Raw genomic sequence first — 19,173 nt, forward strand, 5'->3', positions numbered from 1 at the left:
CGCTGAAGAAGGCTTTCTTATCTCTTCTTGCTATTCTTTGGAACTCTGCATTCAGATGTTTATATCTTTCCTTTTCTCCTTTGCTTTTCGCTTCTCTTCTTTTCACAGCTATTTGTAACGCCTCCCCAGACAGCCATTTTGCTTTTTTGCATTTTTTTTTTCTATGGGAATGGTCTTGATCCCTGTCTCCTCTGGTTACTAGTTCCCTCTAAAAGCAGGCTTTCTTAAAAAAAATAAATAAATAAACAGAGTGCCCTGGCATATTTCAAATGGTTCCCTTTCCCCTCCCCATGCTGGAAGCACAAAAAATTTATTCTTCAATATCACTGTGAAACCTAATTGAGCTCTTGAAGTAAAGCGCACAAAAGTGTGGGGGCCCTCAATCACTGGATCCCTCTGGAATTTTCATCCCTCAGAATTGTCAATGCTGAGCCTCTTGTCAGGTAGAGTTCAGGTTTTTCTTACCATAGAACTTGTTCCCAGGGAGATTTATTGTTGTGGATTTCTTTTCCAGCTGGCCACAATTCTTTGCATTTGCCTGTTGGTCTCTCCAATTATGAGGGCAGCAGTTTACCCTATGATCCCACCTCTCTGACAGATCTAAGAAAATCTGTTGATTTTTCAGGTTTTTACTTAGTGTTAGGATGAAGAGGATTCTTCTAGCTTCTTATATGCTGGATCAAAGGAGGCATTCTTAAAATAGAATTTTTAAAAATTCAAAGCTAGGTAGCAACCTCTTTATATTATCGTGACAAATTGTCCAGTCATCACTAATTCAATATATACTTATCCCAGGTATTTGAAATACCCTCTTTATCACATAAAAACTTATCTCTGTTGATCCCTAACTCTATAAAAAACTGTCCTCTTGACTATAGTTTTATAACTAGCTCTGCAATTAGGTAGGAAAATTTCCAACTTTTCTCAATTTTTTTTCTTGGTTGTAGTTGGAATAGTATTCTGAAGTATCTCATTTTGGTTTGGTTGAAATCGCATAGAATTTATATATCAAATCAGATAACTGACATTTTATGTTAGTGAGTCTTTCCATCCAAGAACATGGTATATAGCTCCACTTAGTTAAGTCTTTTTATAGCTTTCAATATTATATTTACGAACTATAAATATACTACTTATTTTCTGCTATATTTGCTGCTACATTTTTAAAATTTATGTTGCCCTTGTGAAAAGAATTTTTGTTGCATTTCTTATTTAGTAATTCTTAGGGTACTGGAAGAGTATTAACGTCTAGTGTTATAAGTATACAGCAATCTTGTTGAATTTGTTAATTTTAATTGATTGTCTATAGATGCTGTAGAGTTTCCTGAACAATTGTATTGTCTAAAACAGAAGGTAATTTTATCTCATTCTTTCCCATTATTAGATATATTATTTCTTGTCTTGTGTTATTGCACTGGCCTCAGTACTATGTTGAATAGAAGCAGTGACAATGGGCATCCTTGTCTTACATCTTACCTTAATGAAAATACTTTTAAAATTTCACCATTAAACAATCTATGAGTTGTGCAGTTTTGATACACTTTAAAAACTAATTTTCCCAGATTTTTCTCATCACAAATGGTTAATTATATTAAGTGCTTTTATATGTCTGATCCCCTGGAATAGGAAATGGCAACCCACTCCAGTATTTTTGCCTGGAGAATCCCATGGATGCAGGGGCCTGGTGGGCTACAGTTCAGGGGGTCACAAAGAATTGGACATGACTGAAGTGACTGAGCACAATACAACCATGGAATTTTTCTCCTTCCATTATTTCATATACAGCTTTAATTAATAGATTTGTTTCTTATTTGGTGGTACCCTTCCACTCCTGGGCTTCCCTTGTGACTCAGATAGTAAAGCATCTGCCAGCAATGCAGGATACCTGGGTTAGATTCCTGGGTCTGGAAGATCCCCTGGAGAAGGAAATGGCAACCCACTACAGTACTCTTGCCTGGAAAATTCCATAGATGAAGGAGCCTGGTAGGTGACAGTCCATGGGATCGCAAAGAGTCAGACATGACTGAGCAACTTCACTCACTTCCACTCCTAGAATAAACTGCATTTGGTCTCTTTCACTGTCTTCATCTAGTTTGAATTCAATTCAGTTCAGCTCAGTCATGTCCAACTCTTTGCAACCCCATGAATCTCAGTACACCAGGCCTCCCTGTCCATCACCAACTCCCGGAGTTCACTCAGACTCATGTCCATCATGTCGGTGATGCCATCCAGTCATTTCATCCTCTGTCGTCCCCTTCTCCTCCTGCCCCAATCCCTTCCAGCATCAGAGTCTTTTCCAATGAGTCAACTCTTCATGTGAGGTGGCCAAAGTATTGGAGTTTCAGCTTTAGCATCAGTCCTTCCAATGAACACCCAGGACTGATCTCCTTTAGGATGGACTGGTTGGACCTCCTTGCAGTGGGTCCCTCCTTACAAGGGACTCTCAAGAGTCTTCTCCAACACAACAATTCAAAAGCATCAATTTTTCAGTGCTCAGCTTTCTTCACAGTCCAACTCTTACATCCATAATGACCACTGGAAAAACCATAGCCTTGACTAGACAAACCTTTGTTGGCAAAGTAATGTCTCTGCTTTTGAATATGTTATCTAGGTTGGTCATAACTTTCCTTCCAAGGAGTTTGAGTCGTTTAATTTCATGGCTGCAATCACCATCTGCAGTGATTTTGGAACCCCCAAAAATAAAGTCTGACACTGTTTCCCCTGTTTCTCCATCTATTTCCCATGAAGAGATGGGACCAGATGCCATGATCTTAGTTTTCTGAATGTTGAACTTTAAGCCAACTTTTTCACTCTCCTGTTTCACTTTCATCAAGAGGCTCTTTAGTTCTTCTTCACATTCTGCCATAAGGGTGGTGTCATCTGCATATCTGAGGTTATTGATATTTCTCCCAGCAATCTTGATTCCAGACTATGCTTCCTCCAGCCCAGTGTTTCTCATGATGTACTCTGCATATAAGTTAAATAAGCGGGGTGACAATATACAGCCTTGATGTACTCCTTTTCCTATTTGGAACCAGTCTGTTGTTCCATGTTCAGTTCTAACTGTTGCTTCCTAGTTTGGATTACAAGGTTGTATTAGTCTTAGAGGCATGAGTTGGGTAGCTTTCTTTTCTATTATTTGAAGTACTCTGTTTGGGGAAAGAGAGGAAGAGAGAAAGTGGGAAAATCTAGCACTCGAAAATTTGATAAAAACATATTTGTAAACCTCTCTGGACCTGTTGTTTTTTCAGAAGTCAGTAATGGTAGATATGAAAGAATTTTGATATCCCATTTGATTTTTTAAAGATTATACATTACCATTTATTTTCTAAGTCTATCTTGTGAGAACTCAGAAAGGTTACTAAATAAAGGAAGCAAAACCTGCAGATATTACAGAAGTTCAAATGGTATTTTGTAGTGTCTGGGACACCCACTTATGTAACAGAGAAACAGCCTGTAAACATGAGTCCTTTATTGTGACATATTGGTGATATGGGAATTTGGGAAGGAGGTAATGGCGGTGATGGGGGGCACATTACCTATAAACTAAAAGGTTTTGATTTAGTTTTGTTTATTTACTGTGACACATTAGCAAAATTACAGACATAATTATCTATCTATATATATATATATTACAACATTTCTTCTACTGAATACTTAAATATTAAATAAGAGATTTCATACAGAATTAAGCTTTTTTTATATGAAACCTAGAAAGAGCTCAATTCTTCCTGGTGAAGAAGCCTGAAGCCACTGTAGCCAGGAGCAAGCTACTTTTTTCTCTATCGTTATTATTCTCAAAACGATAAAAATTGCTGCTGTTTTTGCACTTAACTAAAGCTGGCAATGTGAATAGACAGTAGTAAATTAGATGATTGCTTACAGATGTGAGGAAACTCACTCATTCTGGAAAATTGAAAACATCGACAACTTCAAACCTAGGCCACCCAACAGACTCCACAATCAATTGCTGGAGAAATGCTAAGTTTTACTTTGTCTAGCACCGCAATCTTTAAAAAAATAAATACTCCAAATATAAATAGCTAAAACATTAAGGTCCCTTGAAATCTAAGACCCTAAGCAATATTTATCAAAGCATGTTCCAGGAATTATCCCCATCAACACATTTGAATGAATATTAAAAATGCAGATTTCTTGGCCTGCATCCCCTCCCCCTCCATGAAATCAGAAACTGTTGAGAGCAGCCAAGATTCTGCATTTTAATGTTTCTGTGAATATTTACCTTGCCACTCCTTTCCAGTAATTTTTGTACACAGCAAGGCATGAGAAAATCTTGCCTAAAGCATGTTTAATCAGTTAATCACCATCATCGACTACTTCACTGGAGATATTTTAGAAAGGCTTAAGTCCTACCTTCAAAAAACTTTATTCTTTATTTTTTAAAAGAAATGGTTATATCTTACAGAGACTTTCTATTTCATAAAATTTGTATTCTGAGCATACATTGAGATAATTATATAACTGATGTATTTATGAAGCTATGTGGAATAATTTTTTATTTCTATTTTGAACCTTTTATTTTTGTAAAAAGCATGTAAGCAAGAAGGCTTCCCATGTTGTGTAGTGGCAAAGAATCTGTCTGCCAAAGTTGGAGATGCAAGAGATGCCGGCTTAATCCCTGGGTCAGGAAGATCTCCTGGAACAGGAAATGGCAGCCCACTTCAGGATTCTTGCCTGAAAAATTCGATGAACAGAGGGGCCTGGTGGGCTACAGTCCATGGAGTCTGAAAGAGTTGGACACAACTGAGCATTTCATAATTTGATTTCATTTAAAGTGAAACAATTGTGTTTATTTTTTCTTTGGGGAATATCAGCTAAAGCAAGACTATATGATGTATGTTTCAAGAGCAATGGGAAACCAAGAGAGGTTTTAATAGAAAATATTAACAAATGAAGAAAGAGTCATAAAGTTTACTTCAAAATCACCAAGGAAAATTTAAGAGTGCAGCTATAGGAAGCCTTCTACAATTTGATTTATTGACAAAACACTTTAAAAGGACAAATAATTAAGTGGATGAAAACAAGGTAGAATGGTTAGTTATTAAAGTATTCTATGGTTAGTTATTTGGAGATGGCAATGGCAACCCACTCCAGTGTTCTTGCCTGGAGAATCCCAGGGACGGGGGAGCCAGGTGGGCTGCCATCTATGGGGTCGCACAGAGTCGGACACGACTGAAGCGACTTAGCAGCAGCAGCAGCAGCATGGTTAGTTATTAAAGTATTCTTCAATCATGTCAAGTAATGAATCTCAGGATTGTTTCAACAGTCATCTCAGATTAAAGGAAAGACAGACAAATGATGGGGAAGATGGTGGGAGATGGTTTAGTCAAAACAAACATTGCTCAACTTGCCATAGACATTCATTCATTCAGTTATAGTCCTTTGGTTACGCTGATGACTTTCTAAGTTCTCTAATTTATGAACATTTTATTCTTTTCCCCAAAGGGAATCTCTTAGTTATAGCATTTGTTAGCTACTTTGGAGCCAAGCTTCACAGGCCAAAAATAATTGGAGCTGGGTGCCTGATCATGGGAGTTGGAACATTGCTCATTGCAATGCCTCAGTTCTTCATGGAGCAGTAAGTCTAATGCAAACATCTTTTTCTTGTGTTAACCAACAACTGTATTGTCTCTCTTTCAATGAATACAATTAATTATTTAAATCTGAGAAAATAATTCCTGGCCATTACAATAACCATGATAGTTTGTATCATGATAACCATGATAATTTACATCTTATTTTATTACATGAACTTGGGCAAAATTTCAAAATGTTTACAATTTTACTTATGATTTAATAAACTGTAAAAAAATGTCTTTCAATATACCACTGTGTATGGATGTCAACATTATTTAAGGGAAATTTTCACAAACATGCCTTCATTCAAATGATTTAATACAGCTGTGGAGGCAAAGTTCTAAGTAAAAAAAAGTAATAAGCGTCAAATGAGTGTTGAATGGGTAATAAATGAATGCTACAGACAATATGCTGGGTCATGGTAAAATTGACTGGTAGATCATTGACTGAGGGATACAGTACCAACAGAAATAATTATTCAATATTCAAATATTATCTCTCAGAACTTTCTCAACAGAAGTGGAGTGTTTGTATTCTGTAAACTTGAAGTGTCCTGTTGATACTTTTGTCAGTAATTTTATTAGTACTTGCATACAACTTGAGTAGTTCCAAAGATTTCATCATATCATTTCATCTTCATGACAATCCATGAATCAAGAGAGCACAGTTTATCCTTTTTTCCTTAGTTTAAAGCTAAGGACCATACCTAGAGAGTCTGGTGACCGTCTCAAGTTTAGGTGTCTTATAATTTACAGAACTAGATCCTTAAAACAGGCATTCTGATATCTTCTTCATACATATACATATTGCCTCTCTTCTCTGTGGTTGCCCATTGCCTACTGAGCCAAGAGACAAGCAAGAGATTTTAAAGCAAGAGAATATTTTAGGAAATTATGTATCAGATAAATTTGTGATGACTGCCCACTCTAGACCACCATACCATGACATTTCAAAGCTGGAGAGATTTACAAATGATCTGCATGTGTGCTAAGTTGCTTCAGTCGTGTCTGAATCTTTGTCACTCTGCAGACTAGCTTTCCAGGGTTCTCTGCCCATGAGATTCTCTAGGCAAGAATACTGGAGTGGGTTGTCATGACCTCCTCCAGGAGATCTTCCTGATCCAGGGACTGAACCCTTGTGTCTCACATCTCCTGCCTTGGCAGGCAGGTTCTTTACCACTAGTGTCAGCTGAGAAGCCCACAAATGATCTGACCCAAACTTTTTCTTGGATTCCCAGGTCACTTATATAAATGTAGTCTGATTTTGACATCTATATCCGATCTCTAAAGACAGCTCACAGAATCCTTTGTGTAGAATCTTTCCTACCTATTTGGATGCTTTCTGTGATCCCTTTGTCTTTGCATGGCTTCAAGATTTCTGCCTACTCTTTAGACACATATCTGACCTCCTTTCCCCAGGGCAGAAATGTCCTTAGGTCACTGAGATTCTACAAAGGTATTATATGCAGCCAGTAGGTAAGGAGGAGGCAAAGAAGAGGGCTGAGGAAATAGTCTGTAATCCCCCTAACCCCTGCTTGATCCATTTCTGTGTTATCTATTCTAGTCATTGAGCCTCCATGCAGCAATTTGCTCAGAGGAGGGGAAAAAAAGAGTCCCACTAAAATATTAAAACATTTGAAAGCAGTTACAGAAACTAGACAAATCCTTGACCCTTGACCTAACTCATTCTGAAGGGCATCAGTAGCTCAGAAGAAATGTGACCTTGGGCATATTACCTAGCGTTCCTAGATCTCAGTTTATGCACCTTAAAATACATATTATAGGTAATAAAACAATAGTTAGCTTGTAATATTGTTGAAGATATTCAGTGAGATGACACAGTTAAATGCTTACCAAGTTTCCTAACATAGCTAACAGCTGTGTCATTCTTGTTGTGTATCGTTATCAATCCTCCTTAGATAATTAAGCCACCTGGTTTTAATCAGAGATGGAAATGATTTATCTTAAAGGTGTTGCATTCAGATTAAGAATAGTGTCGCTTCAGTTCAGTTCAGTTCAGTCACTCAGTTGTGTCCAGCTCTTTGCGACCCCATGAAATGCAGCATGCCAGGCCTCCCTGTCCATCACCAACTCCCAGAGTCTACCCAAACCCATGTCCATTGTGTCGGTGATGCCATCCAACCATCTCATCCTCTGTTGTACCCTTCTCCTCCCGCCCTCAATCTTTCCCAGCATCAGGGTCTTTACAAATGAGTCAGCTCTTCACATCAAGTGGCCAAAGTATTGAAGTTTCAGCTTCAACATCAGTCCCTCCAATGAACACCCAGGACTGATCTCCTTTAAGATGAACTGGTTGGATGTCCTTGCTGTCCAAGGGACTCTCAAGAGTCTTCTCCAACACCACAGTTCAAGCATGAATTCTTCGTCACTCAGCTTTCTTTATGCTCCAACTCTCACATCCATACATGACTACTGGAAAAACCATAGCCTTGACTAGATGGACCTTTGTTGACAAAGTAATGTCTCTGCTTTTTAATATGCTGTTTAGTTTGGTCATAACTTCCCTTCCAAGGAGTAAGAGTCCTTTAATTTCATGGCTGCAGTCACCATCTGCAGTGATTTTGGAGCCCAAAAATATAAAGTCAGCCACTGTTTCCACTGTTTCCCCATCTATTTGCCATGAAGTGATGGGACCAGATGCCATGATCTTAGTTTTATGAATGTTGAACTTTAAGCCAACTTTTTCACTCTCCTCTTTCACTTTCATTAAGAGACTCTTTAGTTCTTCTTCACATTCTGCCATAAGGGTGGTGTCATCTGCATATCTGAGGTTATTGATATTTCTCCCGGAAATCTTGATTGCAGCTTGTGCTTCCTCCAGCCCAGCGTTTCTCATGATGTATTCTGCATAGAAGTTAAATAAGCAGGGTGACAATATACAGCCTGGACGTACTCCTTTTCCTATTTGGAATCAGTCCATTGTTCCATGTCTGGCCCTAATTGTTGCTTCCTTACCTGCATACAGATTTCACAGGAGGCAGGTCAGGTGGTCTGGTATTCCCATATCTTTCAGAATTTTCCACAGTTTATTGTGATCTACACAGTCAAAGGCTTTGGCATAGTCAATAAAGCAGAAATAGATGTTTTTCTGGAACTCTCTTGTTTTTTCGATGATCCAGTGGATGTTGGCAATTTGGTCACTGGTTCCTCTGCCTTTTCTAAAACCAGCTTCAACAATCTAGAAGTTCATGGTTCACATACTGCTGAAGCCTGGCTTGGAGAATTTTGAGCATTACTTTACTAGCATGTGAGATGAGTGCAATTGTGTGGTAGTTTGAACATTCTTTGGCATTGCCTATCTTTGGGATTTAAATGAAAACTGACCTTTTCCAGTCCTGTGGCCATTGCTGAGTGTCGCTTCAAGTTAATGACAAATATACTAATACAAGAAAACCAGAAGAAGTATATCTAAGAAGCCAATCAGGCTTTTGCTTAAAAAATAAAGACGAATTCTTATCAACCACCTTTATATGTTGAAAGATACATTTGTTCATTTATTATTTAGTGTCTGCCAATTGCCTGGTGGGTTTTTCTGGTGGCTCAGATGGTACCATGACAGACAATGGAGAAAAATCAAAAAGATAGAAAACAAAAACAACCCCTCCCAAACACACACACAATTCTTTCCCTCATGAACATTACTTTTTACAGAGGATTATTATAATAATTTCTTTTCAATTTTTCACAGCATTAGTCAAATTGGACACTTGCTCAAAATATTAATTTTTGTTCCTTCAATGATGACTATACTCTGCTTGGCAGAAATTCCTTTGATAGCAATAAAACATAATATTAATTACAGATATCAATTATTAAGGGCCTACTCCCAGCAGACTATGTTCAGTTTTATGTGTGTTAGCTTATCTGACTCATGAATTTGATAAATAGATATTGATCACTGTTCTAGGTAACAGGAATAGAGCAGCAACAAAAACCTCTGCTGTCATGGATCTATTTAGAAAGAGATGGAGAGTAAACAGACAGATAAATAATGACATATGCTGGAAATGTTAAGTACCATAGAGAAAAACAACCCAGGGAAGACACGTAAGAGTATGTGAGGTGTTGCAGTTTAAAGCAGCGTTGTCAGGGGATGATTTACCAAGATGATGACTTTTCAGAAAGCCTGAAAGAGATGAGCGCCACACAGACATCTGGGGAAGAAGATTCCAGGCTAGATGAACAGTGAATGTTTCTATAGCAGGAGAATGGGGTCAGGCATGATGTGTGCTGCAGGGACGAGTGGGGGGTGGTGGTGGTATAGAAGGAGACTTCAAGTTGATTTTCAAACCATGATGGACATTTAAATTGCCTGAAGCTCTTGGTAAAATGTAGATTCTGAGTCAGTAGCTCTGGGTGAGTGGTTGAAATTCAGCTGGTGCTACACCTTTACAGACCCCATGACACAGGTAGTAAGTCACCAATTATTGCAAGGACCATACCTTCTCAGAATGGGATGAGAAGCCAGGCAAGAGATTTGAGCAGAATGACACAATCTGACATATTTTTAAAAGATCTAGTACCTACTGCTCAGGAAAATAACTCTGGTGGAGCCAATGTGAGAGCAAAGGGACTATTTAGGAGCCACTCTGCAACTTCATGAATTGGAATCAAGAGCGTGTCAGTGGGGGTCGAAGCTAGGACAGAACTAAAATCCCAGATTTAAAAGATTTTAAACCTGTATGCAGGTAGGAAACAACAGTTAGAACTGGACATGGAACAACAGACTGGTTCCAAATAGGAAAAGGAGTATATCAAAGCTGTATATTGTCACCCTGCTTATTTAACTTATATGCAGAGTACATCATGAGAAATGCTGGGCTGGAGGAAGCACAAGCTGAAATTAAGATTGCTGGGAGAAATATCAATAACCAAAGATATGCAGATGACACCACCCTTATGGCAGAAAGTGAAGAACTAAAGAGCCTCTTAATGAAAGTGAAAGAGGAGAGTCAAAAACTGACTTAAAGTTCAACATTCAGAAAACTAAGATCATGGCATCTTAGTTTTCTGAATGTTAGATCCGGTCCCATCACTTCATGGCAAATAGATGGGGAAACAGTGGAAACAGTGGCTGACTTTATTTTTCTGGGCTCCAAAATCACTGCAGAAGGTGACTGTAGCCATGAAATTAAAAGACACTTACTCCTTGGAAGGAAAGTTATAACCAACCTAGACAGCGTATTAAAAAGCAGAGACATCATTTTGCAAGCAAAGACCCATACAGTCAAAGCTATGGTTTTTCAGTAGTCATGTATGGATGTGAGAGTTGGACTATAAAGAGGGCTGAACACAGAAGAATTGATGCTTTTGAACTGTGGTATTGGAGAAGACTCTTGAGAGTCCCTTGGACTGCAAGGAGATCCAAATAGTCTATCCTAGGGGAAATCGGTCCTGGGTGTTCATTGGAAGGACTGATGTTAAAGCTGAAACTCCAGTATTTTGGCCACCTGATGCGAAGAGCTGACTCATTTGAAAGACCCTGATGCTGGGAAAGATTGAAGACAGGAGGAGAAGGGGACGACAGAGGATGAGATGGTTAGGTGGCATCACCAACTCAATGGACATGAGTTTGGGTAAACTCCGGGAGTTAGTGATGGACAGGGAGGCCTGGCATGCTGTGTTTCATGGGGTTGCAATGAGTCAGACACAACTGAGTGACTGAACTGTACTGAACTGAATACCACTGGCCCCCTCTTCAAACACTTCTTTGTTTCCTTATGCAATAGAGCCTAAATAAGCACACACCACATCTATAGCCCCAATCTTATAACTAAGAAAACAAATTTGAAAAGGTTGTCATTATAGTATTTAGTGACAAGAGTGGCACTTGCATAAAATTCTATTTATTCATGATCTAAATAATTTTATATGCAGCACTTGCCTTCTGATAGATTAAACAGAAAGCTCAAATAACTAAAAACTTTCAAATTACTACCTAATTGCTATTGATAGTCATTTTAAGAGCATTTAGGTTTTATATTGGGTTAGTCAAAAAGTCCATTAGGGTTTTTCCATAACCATCTCATGGAAAATCTCAAATGAACTTTTGGTCAACCCAATAATAATCCCTGGTATCTCTGGAATTTTATTAAAGAAAGAAAATTATATTTACCAATTTTCATGCTAAATCTTCTCCTCTGTAGCTAATAATCTTTAAAATTTATTCTCATTAAGTAGTTTTTTTTTTAATTTTTCTGAGGTTTATTATAAAAATATTCAGACATATAAAAAAGAACTTAAAAGAATTGCACAGGAACATCCATACACCCAACACCTCAGATGTTACTTATCCTTGTAACTTAGGAAACCTGTTTTGGTCAAGGATTCATTTGATAAAAGTGCCAAAACTATGAACCTCTTCCGTTAAATACATATATACAAAAATATTTTTATTTTTCCAATGGGGTTCATAGACTAATTGACGTGTAGGTTATGCACCACTGATATGTGCTGTATGCTTAGTACACAAAAAGTCATAAAAAGTCATATCCAACTTTTTGTGACCCCATGGACTGTAGCCCACCAGGCTTCTCTGTCCACGGGATTCTCCAGGCAAGAATATTGGAGTGGATTGCCATGCCCACCTCTAGCAGATTTTCCAAACCCAGGGATTGAACCAAGGTCTCCCACATTGCAGGTGGATTCTTTACCATCTGAACCACCAGGGAAGCCCTGATATAAGATAAGCCATTTCCCAATCTGAATATGTTAACAAGTCAATACATCTTGACCTTATTGTGTTAAATAGCTTTAAACTATTACTATTTTAAACATTACTATGATGATTAGTCTTTAGTCACATAATGCCTGAACAAAATGAGAATCAAGGTGATGTGATTCCTTTCATAAGTTACCTTTGCCCTTAACAGTGCTTGTGGAGCAGAAAAATCGACTTCTGAAGGGTAATGTGAGAAGGAGTATGGTGCTATGACAAACCTAGATAGCATATGAAAAAGCAGAGACATCACTTTGCCAACAAAGGCCCATATAGTCAAAGCTATGGGCCTTTTCAGTAGTCATGTATGGATGTGAGAGTTGGACCACAAGGAAGGCTGAACGCCGAGGAATTGATGCTTTTGAATTGTGGTGCTGGAGAAGACTCTTGAGAGTCCCTTGGACTGTAAGAAGATCAAACCAGTCAATCCTAAAGGAAATCAACCCTGGATATTCACTGGAAGGACTGATGCTGAAGTTGAAGCTCCAGTACTTTGTCCATCAAATGAGAAGAGCTGACTCACTGGAAAAGACTCTGATGCTGGGAAAGTTTGAAGGCAAAGGAGGAGAGGGTGGTAGGGGATGAGATGGTTAGATAGCATCACTGAGTCAATGGACATGAAGTTGAGCAAAACTCCAGGAGACAGTGAAGGATAGGAAAGCATAGCATGCTACAGTCCATGGGATTGCAAAGAGTTGGACACAACTTAGCAACTGAACAAAAGCAACAATGGTGCTGGGGAGCTGTAGATGGAATGATCACAGTCCTACCATCTGGCATGGGCTCCTCAATCCAGCTGCCACAGTAACCTCATAAACAGAGAACATTAGAAATAACTTAGAGCCAGATTAATAAAATGGAGAATAGGATACTGTCTGGATAAGGGGTTCAAAAAGCCCAAGTATCATTCTCAGTTCTCTAGAATCAACATTCAGGTGTTCTACTAAATTTACAACTCCAAGTACAGTGTATCAATAGACATAATTGTTAAATTATTGTTTTCAGAGATAAGCATGATGTTATGGAATGTTCGATATTTTTTCACCAACAGAGTAGGTGATTTATAGTTATTATTTTATATTAAAATGAGCCTCTCTAAATTATTATTTTATTGTCTTTCATGACACTGGGCAGTTGATATAGTGTAATATATGTGAAGCAGATATTCTAGCAGTCTCTTCAGAAAACTGTACTGTTAAATGCTGGTTTGATTTAGTGATATAGATTCAGAGACAGCTGTAGATTCATACAGGTGTCCTAGTGAGTCCAGTAGTATACTTATAATATTTTTCGTATGATGCTAAGAAAATGTTCTTTTTTATGCAGCTACAAATATGAAAGGTATTCTCCTGTCTCCAATTCCACTCTCAGCATCTCTCCATGTCTCCTGGATTCAAACAATTCATTACCAATTCCAGTTGTGGAAAAATCACAATCCAAAATAAATAATGGTAAGATGATTATTTTTTACTTGAATAAAAAAGTTCTTTTTAAAGTCTTTATAGGTGATTTAGCATATGGTATATGATTTTTGCTGTCAAAAGCTTTACTACTTAAATTGAGATATTATAGTGCCATTAAAAAAATCATAGAATATAAAGCTGAAGCTCCAATACTTTGGCCCCCTGATGTGAAGAGTCAACTCATTGGAAAAGACCCTGATGCTAAGGAAAAATTGAGGGCAGGAGAAAGGGGGGCAACAGAGGATGAGGTGGTTGGATGGCACCATCAACTCAATGGACATGAGTTTGAGCAAACCCTGGGAGATAGTGAAGGCCAGGGAAGACTGGTATGCTGCAATTCATAGCATCGCAAAAAATTAGACACAACTTAGTGACTGAACAACAAAAACAAAAGCAGTATATGATGAAATCTTAAGAAAATACTCAGAAAATCAAATATTATGGAAAGATGGTGCATTAATTGCTGGTGACTGGGAAAGTTTACAGCAGTTCTAAATAATGTGTACTGTGAAACAAGGTAAAACAAGTTTAACATGTACAAATCTCATATTAAGTAAATTTATTTTTTCCCCAAATACAGTTTAATTTTTGTGTTCAGCCCCTTTTCATCAAAATGTCAAATACGTGATGTCAATTTGTCCCTAATCTCTACCCACATTCCCAGGGGTAGCTTACATTCTAAGGAGCTTACATAATGGTAAAGGGGGAAATTGTGAGAGGGGAGGTCTTGATGTTATCAGTCCTCTGTCAGCCTAAATATTTAAAATCCTTCTGGCCACAGTGTTTGTTCATACACGTCATCTTGGGGTCATCTTATGTCCACATCCATGTCCTTTATAGCATAGCAGCTCCCTTTGATGCAAAAGTGACCATCATGGAAACATGAAAATAATTCTACTTTCCACACAAGATAGGATTCGAGGAATTTTGTTAGCATATCCAGAGTTCCACGTGGCTGACCCACATTGCACAGCAAGGCTATGTGTGGGCCATGCTTGGGAGCATGGGAACCATCTCTTCTGTGTTATTCTAGGCACTGGAAGCCCTATGAAGAGACAGGGGCAAGGATGCTTAACAATACTGCATTTTGTCCTTGGGATCTTGCTACCTCCCTGGCTCTACCTGGCCATGGTGGCACAGTTTTCCTCACTCATCGAGTCCATGAATCTACCCACAGGTCGTTGCCATGTCTCTGGAATGCTGCACTGGTGGACGCTCAAATCCTCTCTCCCCACAGACTTTCAGTATCAATCGGCTCAAGCCTTCCTCTCCACTACCCTCATCTCTCTCCTACTCCTAGGCTGTGGTCCACTTCTATAGAAGCAGTGTGGAAGCCCTTCTTTTATATACTTGCTATCCATCTAAATCTTTTATCTACACCATAAAACCTTTTCACTCCCCTGACATCCTCATTGATGCTTTCCTTTGAGATGTTCTTTTCCTGGCCAATGACTCTGACTCTGAATGAGTCAGACTCAGAGAGGCCTGACTCTGAATGAAAGCAAGGATAGGAGAATTAAAAGAAATACTAAAATATGAGGAGAAAAATGGGGGTGGTCATATACATGTAAAAAGTTTATCCTATCCTGCTGTATGAAAAGAAGGCATTCTAGAAGAAAAGGAAAGCATGAAAGAAGGCAATAGATACATTCAGGAGAACATATATAAATCAATGAATGAGAACAGAGGGATTGTTTATTTAAGAATATAATGGACATTTGGACCATAAAAAAGGCTGAATGCCAAATAATTGATGCTTTTGAACTCTCGTGCTGGAGAAGACTCTAGAGTCCATTGGACAGCAAGGTGATCAAACCAGTCAATTCTAAAAGATATCAACCCTGAATGTTCACTGGAAGAACTGATGCTGAAGCTGAAGCTCCAATACTTTGCCCACCTGATTAGAAGAGACGACTCATTGGAAAAGACTTAATGCTGGGAAAGATTGAGGGCAAGAGAAGAAGGGGGCAAAAGAGGATAAGATGGCATCACCGACTCAGTGGACATGAGTTTGAGCAAACTCTGGGAGATAATGTAGGAAAGGGAAGCCTGGCATGCTGCAGTCCACAGGATTGCAGAGTCAGACATGACTTAGCCACTGAACAACAAATGTTTAATTCAGTTTAATTCAGATCCACACAAAGAAGCAAGGAGACAGACTAAAGGATTTAGACTTTGGTCTGTAAAATAATGTAGTCATTGAAGATATTTTGGGTTTGGTTTTGACAATCAAGGGAGAGACATGTTATAAATGACAATGCGTGTGTGTCTGTGTGCTATTGTTTTTGACTCTTTGTGACTTCATGGACTGTAGTCGGCCAGGATCCTCTGTCCTTAGAATTTTCCAGGCAAGAATACTGGAGTGGGCTGCCATTTGCTTCTCCAGGGGATCTTCCTGAAAAGCAATCAAACCCGCATCTCTTGTGTCACCTGCATTGGCAAGCAGTTTCTCTATCATTGTGCCACCCTGGAAGCCCATAAATGACAATACAACTAATTTTAAACCTTTCATATTATAAAGTTCATATTATAGAAATGTAGGGTTTAGGGATTGGGGATGAAGTTTTTTAATGTAAAGATACAAATTATTAGGAAGGTACAGAATATAAGACTCATAAATCAATGATTTTCTTTCCTTTAAATGAAATCCTGTTCACTTAAAGTCATAGATATAACCCTAAAGGGGTTAGTGGGGTAAACAGAGGACTCATCTCAAAAATGCTTTGCATGCAAACCCCATTTCCTCCAAATATTTTAGAGCAGAACTGTCTACCAGAACTTCAGTGATGATGGGAATATTCTATATCTATAGTGTCCACTGGTGGCTCAGACGGTAAAGAATCTGCCTGTAATGCAGGTGACTCAGGTTCGATCCCTGGGTCAGCAAGATCCCCCGGAGGAGGGCATGGGTACTCACTCCAGTATTGTTACCTGGAGAATCCCATGGACAGAGGAGCCTGACAGGCTACAGCTCATCGGGTTGCAAACAGTTGGACACAACTGAGTGACTAACACATACATACACACATAGTAGCTATTAGCCCCATGTGACTATTGAGTACTTATAGCCAGTGAGACTGAGGAATTGAATTTTTAATTTCATGTAATTTTAATTAATAAATTCCAGGGGCCACATGTGACTTGTGGCCACTGTATTGGAAAGCCCAGAGCTAAAGTGTCTACACTTATCTACAGGACTCCTCTATCAACAATAACAGAATACCCCAAAGTCAGGGCTGAAATTGACACTGGAATCAATGTTGAAAAAGGAGTCTCATTGTATCTTGGGGAATGAAATAAAAACCCAGAGAAGTTAAGTGAAATATCCCTGGTCACTTGGCTACATTTCTAGGAGAGGCAAAACCAGAACTAAACGTCACATGATTGCACAGTAATATTTTCTGTCACAAAGTCTGATTCATCCAGACAGAAGCATTCACACAAGTTCTTAATAACCCCCACTTCACTTTCAAAAATTACTAGAAGAGAAAATATCTCCTATCTCATACATTTCTTAGGATAATTCGATTTGAAAATGTCTGCAAACCACTTAGCTCAGTGCTTGCCAGAAAGGGAGCTTCCAGAAGTGGTGATTGTTGGAGGTAGTTAATATTGTCACTTTTGTTAAAGTCACCTGCTGCCAAGTCGCTTCAGTCCTGTCCGACTCTGTGCAACCCCATAGACAGCAGCCCACCGGGCTCCCCCGTCCCTGGGATTCTCCAGGCAAGAACACTGGAGTGGGTTGCCATTTCCTTCTCCAGTGCATGAAAGTGAAAAGTCAAAGTGAAGTTGCTCAGTCGTGTCCGACTCTTAGCGACCCCACGGACTGCAGCCTACCAGGCTCCTCCGTCCATGGGATTTTCCAGGCAAGAGCACTGGAGTGGGGTGCCATTGCCTTAGCTGTATTTAATTATAATATGGGGAGTAATTATTCCACTTCACGTGATCATATTAAGACATGACTTTTATGAAAACATTTAAACATTTTTAGCTTTGAATTTCCATTAGAAGCTTCTCTTTTTTGGGAATTGTTATACCACTAAAGCATGGAAGTGTCAGTCCCTCAGTCATATCTGACTCTTTGCAACCCCGTGGACTGTAACCTTCCAGACTCCACTGTGCATGAAATTCTCCAAGCAAGGATACTGGAGTGGAGAGCCATTCCCTACACCAGGGCATCTTTCAGACTCAGGGATTGAACCTGGGTCTCCTGCATTGCATTGCAGGCAGATCCTTTACTATCTGAACCACCAAGTATGGTTTTTAAGTTTTATATGAATTTGTTTCTGAAATGTGAGCCTTTAACATGTCTGTGCACTATCAAAACAATTTTAGTTGTAGGCAATGATGCTAAAATTTGAAGTATAACCCATATAAAATTTGAAATTCAGATAAACCTTGGTCACCAATAAAATTGCAAGTGATTTCTGTTGCAAAATAGAAAGCTTAAAGATAAGGCAAGAAAAGCCTTTGTTCAAATTTTTCTATTTTTGTCCCAGATTGGATATTGTATGTTACTGAAGTGTAGGAATTCAAATAATTCAGTAGAAATATGAAATAAAAAGAAAGATAATAAGAAATAAGGAGAACAATATATTTCCTTGGTCAGTTTCTAGGGATTTACACTACCTAAAATATCTTGCTCAAACTCCTATCAATCGATTTATTGCTGATTTCACTTCTGCATTCTCATGCATCTTTAGGACAACTTGTAGAGATGCAGAATAAATGTTTAACTTCAATAGTGATTGAATTTCAATCCTCTTGTTTGCTTTCCTTTTAAGAATGTCAAATTGATGCCAGCTCCTCCATGTGGGTTTACGTCTTCCTGGGAAACCTTCTTCGTGGATTTGGAGAAACTCCCATTCAGCCTCTAGGCATTGCCTACCTTGATGATTTTGCTAGCCAGGACAACGCAGCTTTCTATATTGGTAATTCCCACCTCATTCATCTTCCTGGGGTGCAGGATACCTGGTTTTCTCAACTCTATTCTCAACTAAATAGGATGTGGAAGGTTTTATATTTCATATCTAACTCCTCTATTCAGTTCACACTGAGGATTTGGATAGTGAAGAAACTTCAGTGAAAAGGACCTATTGCATTAGGGAAAGAATATCAGATTAAAAGAAATTATCTGTGAGCTCAACTGCTGTGCTGTATGACCTGTATCTTTATGGAAACAGAAGAAGGACAAGAGCCAGGCCTGAGCCACTCTTTTCTAGAACAGGTCCCAGTGCAAAGAATAGTGGCTAAAATCACAAAAACAAAAATAGGTGTGTTCGGTCATTCAGTCATGCCCAACTTTTTTCCACCCCATGGACTATACCCAGCCAGACTCCTCTGTCTTGGGCTTTTTCAGACAAGAATACTGGAG

At 38.7% G+C, this 19,173-nt stretch overlaps 1 protein-coding gene across 4 annotated transcripts in view; it reads left to right on the forward strand.

The window, feature by feature from the left end:
- Nucleotides 1–19,173, forward strand: part of SLCO1C1 (solute carrier organic anion transporter family member 1C1) — an 83,235-nt gene that overhangs the window by 23,308 nt on the left and 40,754 nt on the right. For all 4 annotated transcript variants that reach the window (XM_025283354.3, XM_025283351.3, XM_006067622.4 and 1 more), the window contains 3 exons: nt 5,467–5,599; nt 13,663–13,787; nt 18,584–18,730. In XM_025283354.3, coding sequence (XP_025139139.2) covers nt 5,467–5,599; nt 13,663–13,787; nt 18,584–18,730 — 405 coding nt within the window. The remainder of the gene's footprint in view (nt 1–5,466; nt 5,600–13,662; nt 13,788–18,583; nt 18,731–19,173) is intronic.

This window comes from Bubalus bubalis, chromosome 4 (assembly GCF_019923935.1).
Source record: "Bubalus bubalis isolate 160015118507 breed Murrah chromosome 4, NDDB_SH_1, whole genome shotgun sequence".
In the NCBI taxonomy this organism is placed as follows: domain Eukaryota; kingdom Metazoa; phylum Chordata; class Mammalia; order Artiodactyla; family Bovidae; genus Bubalus; species Bubalus bubalis.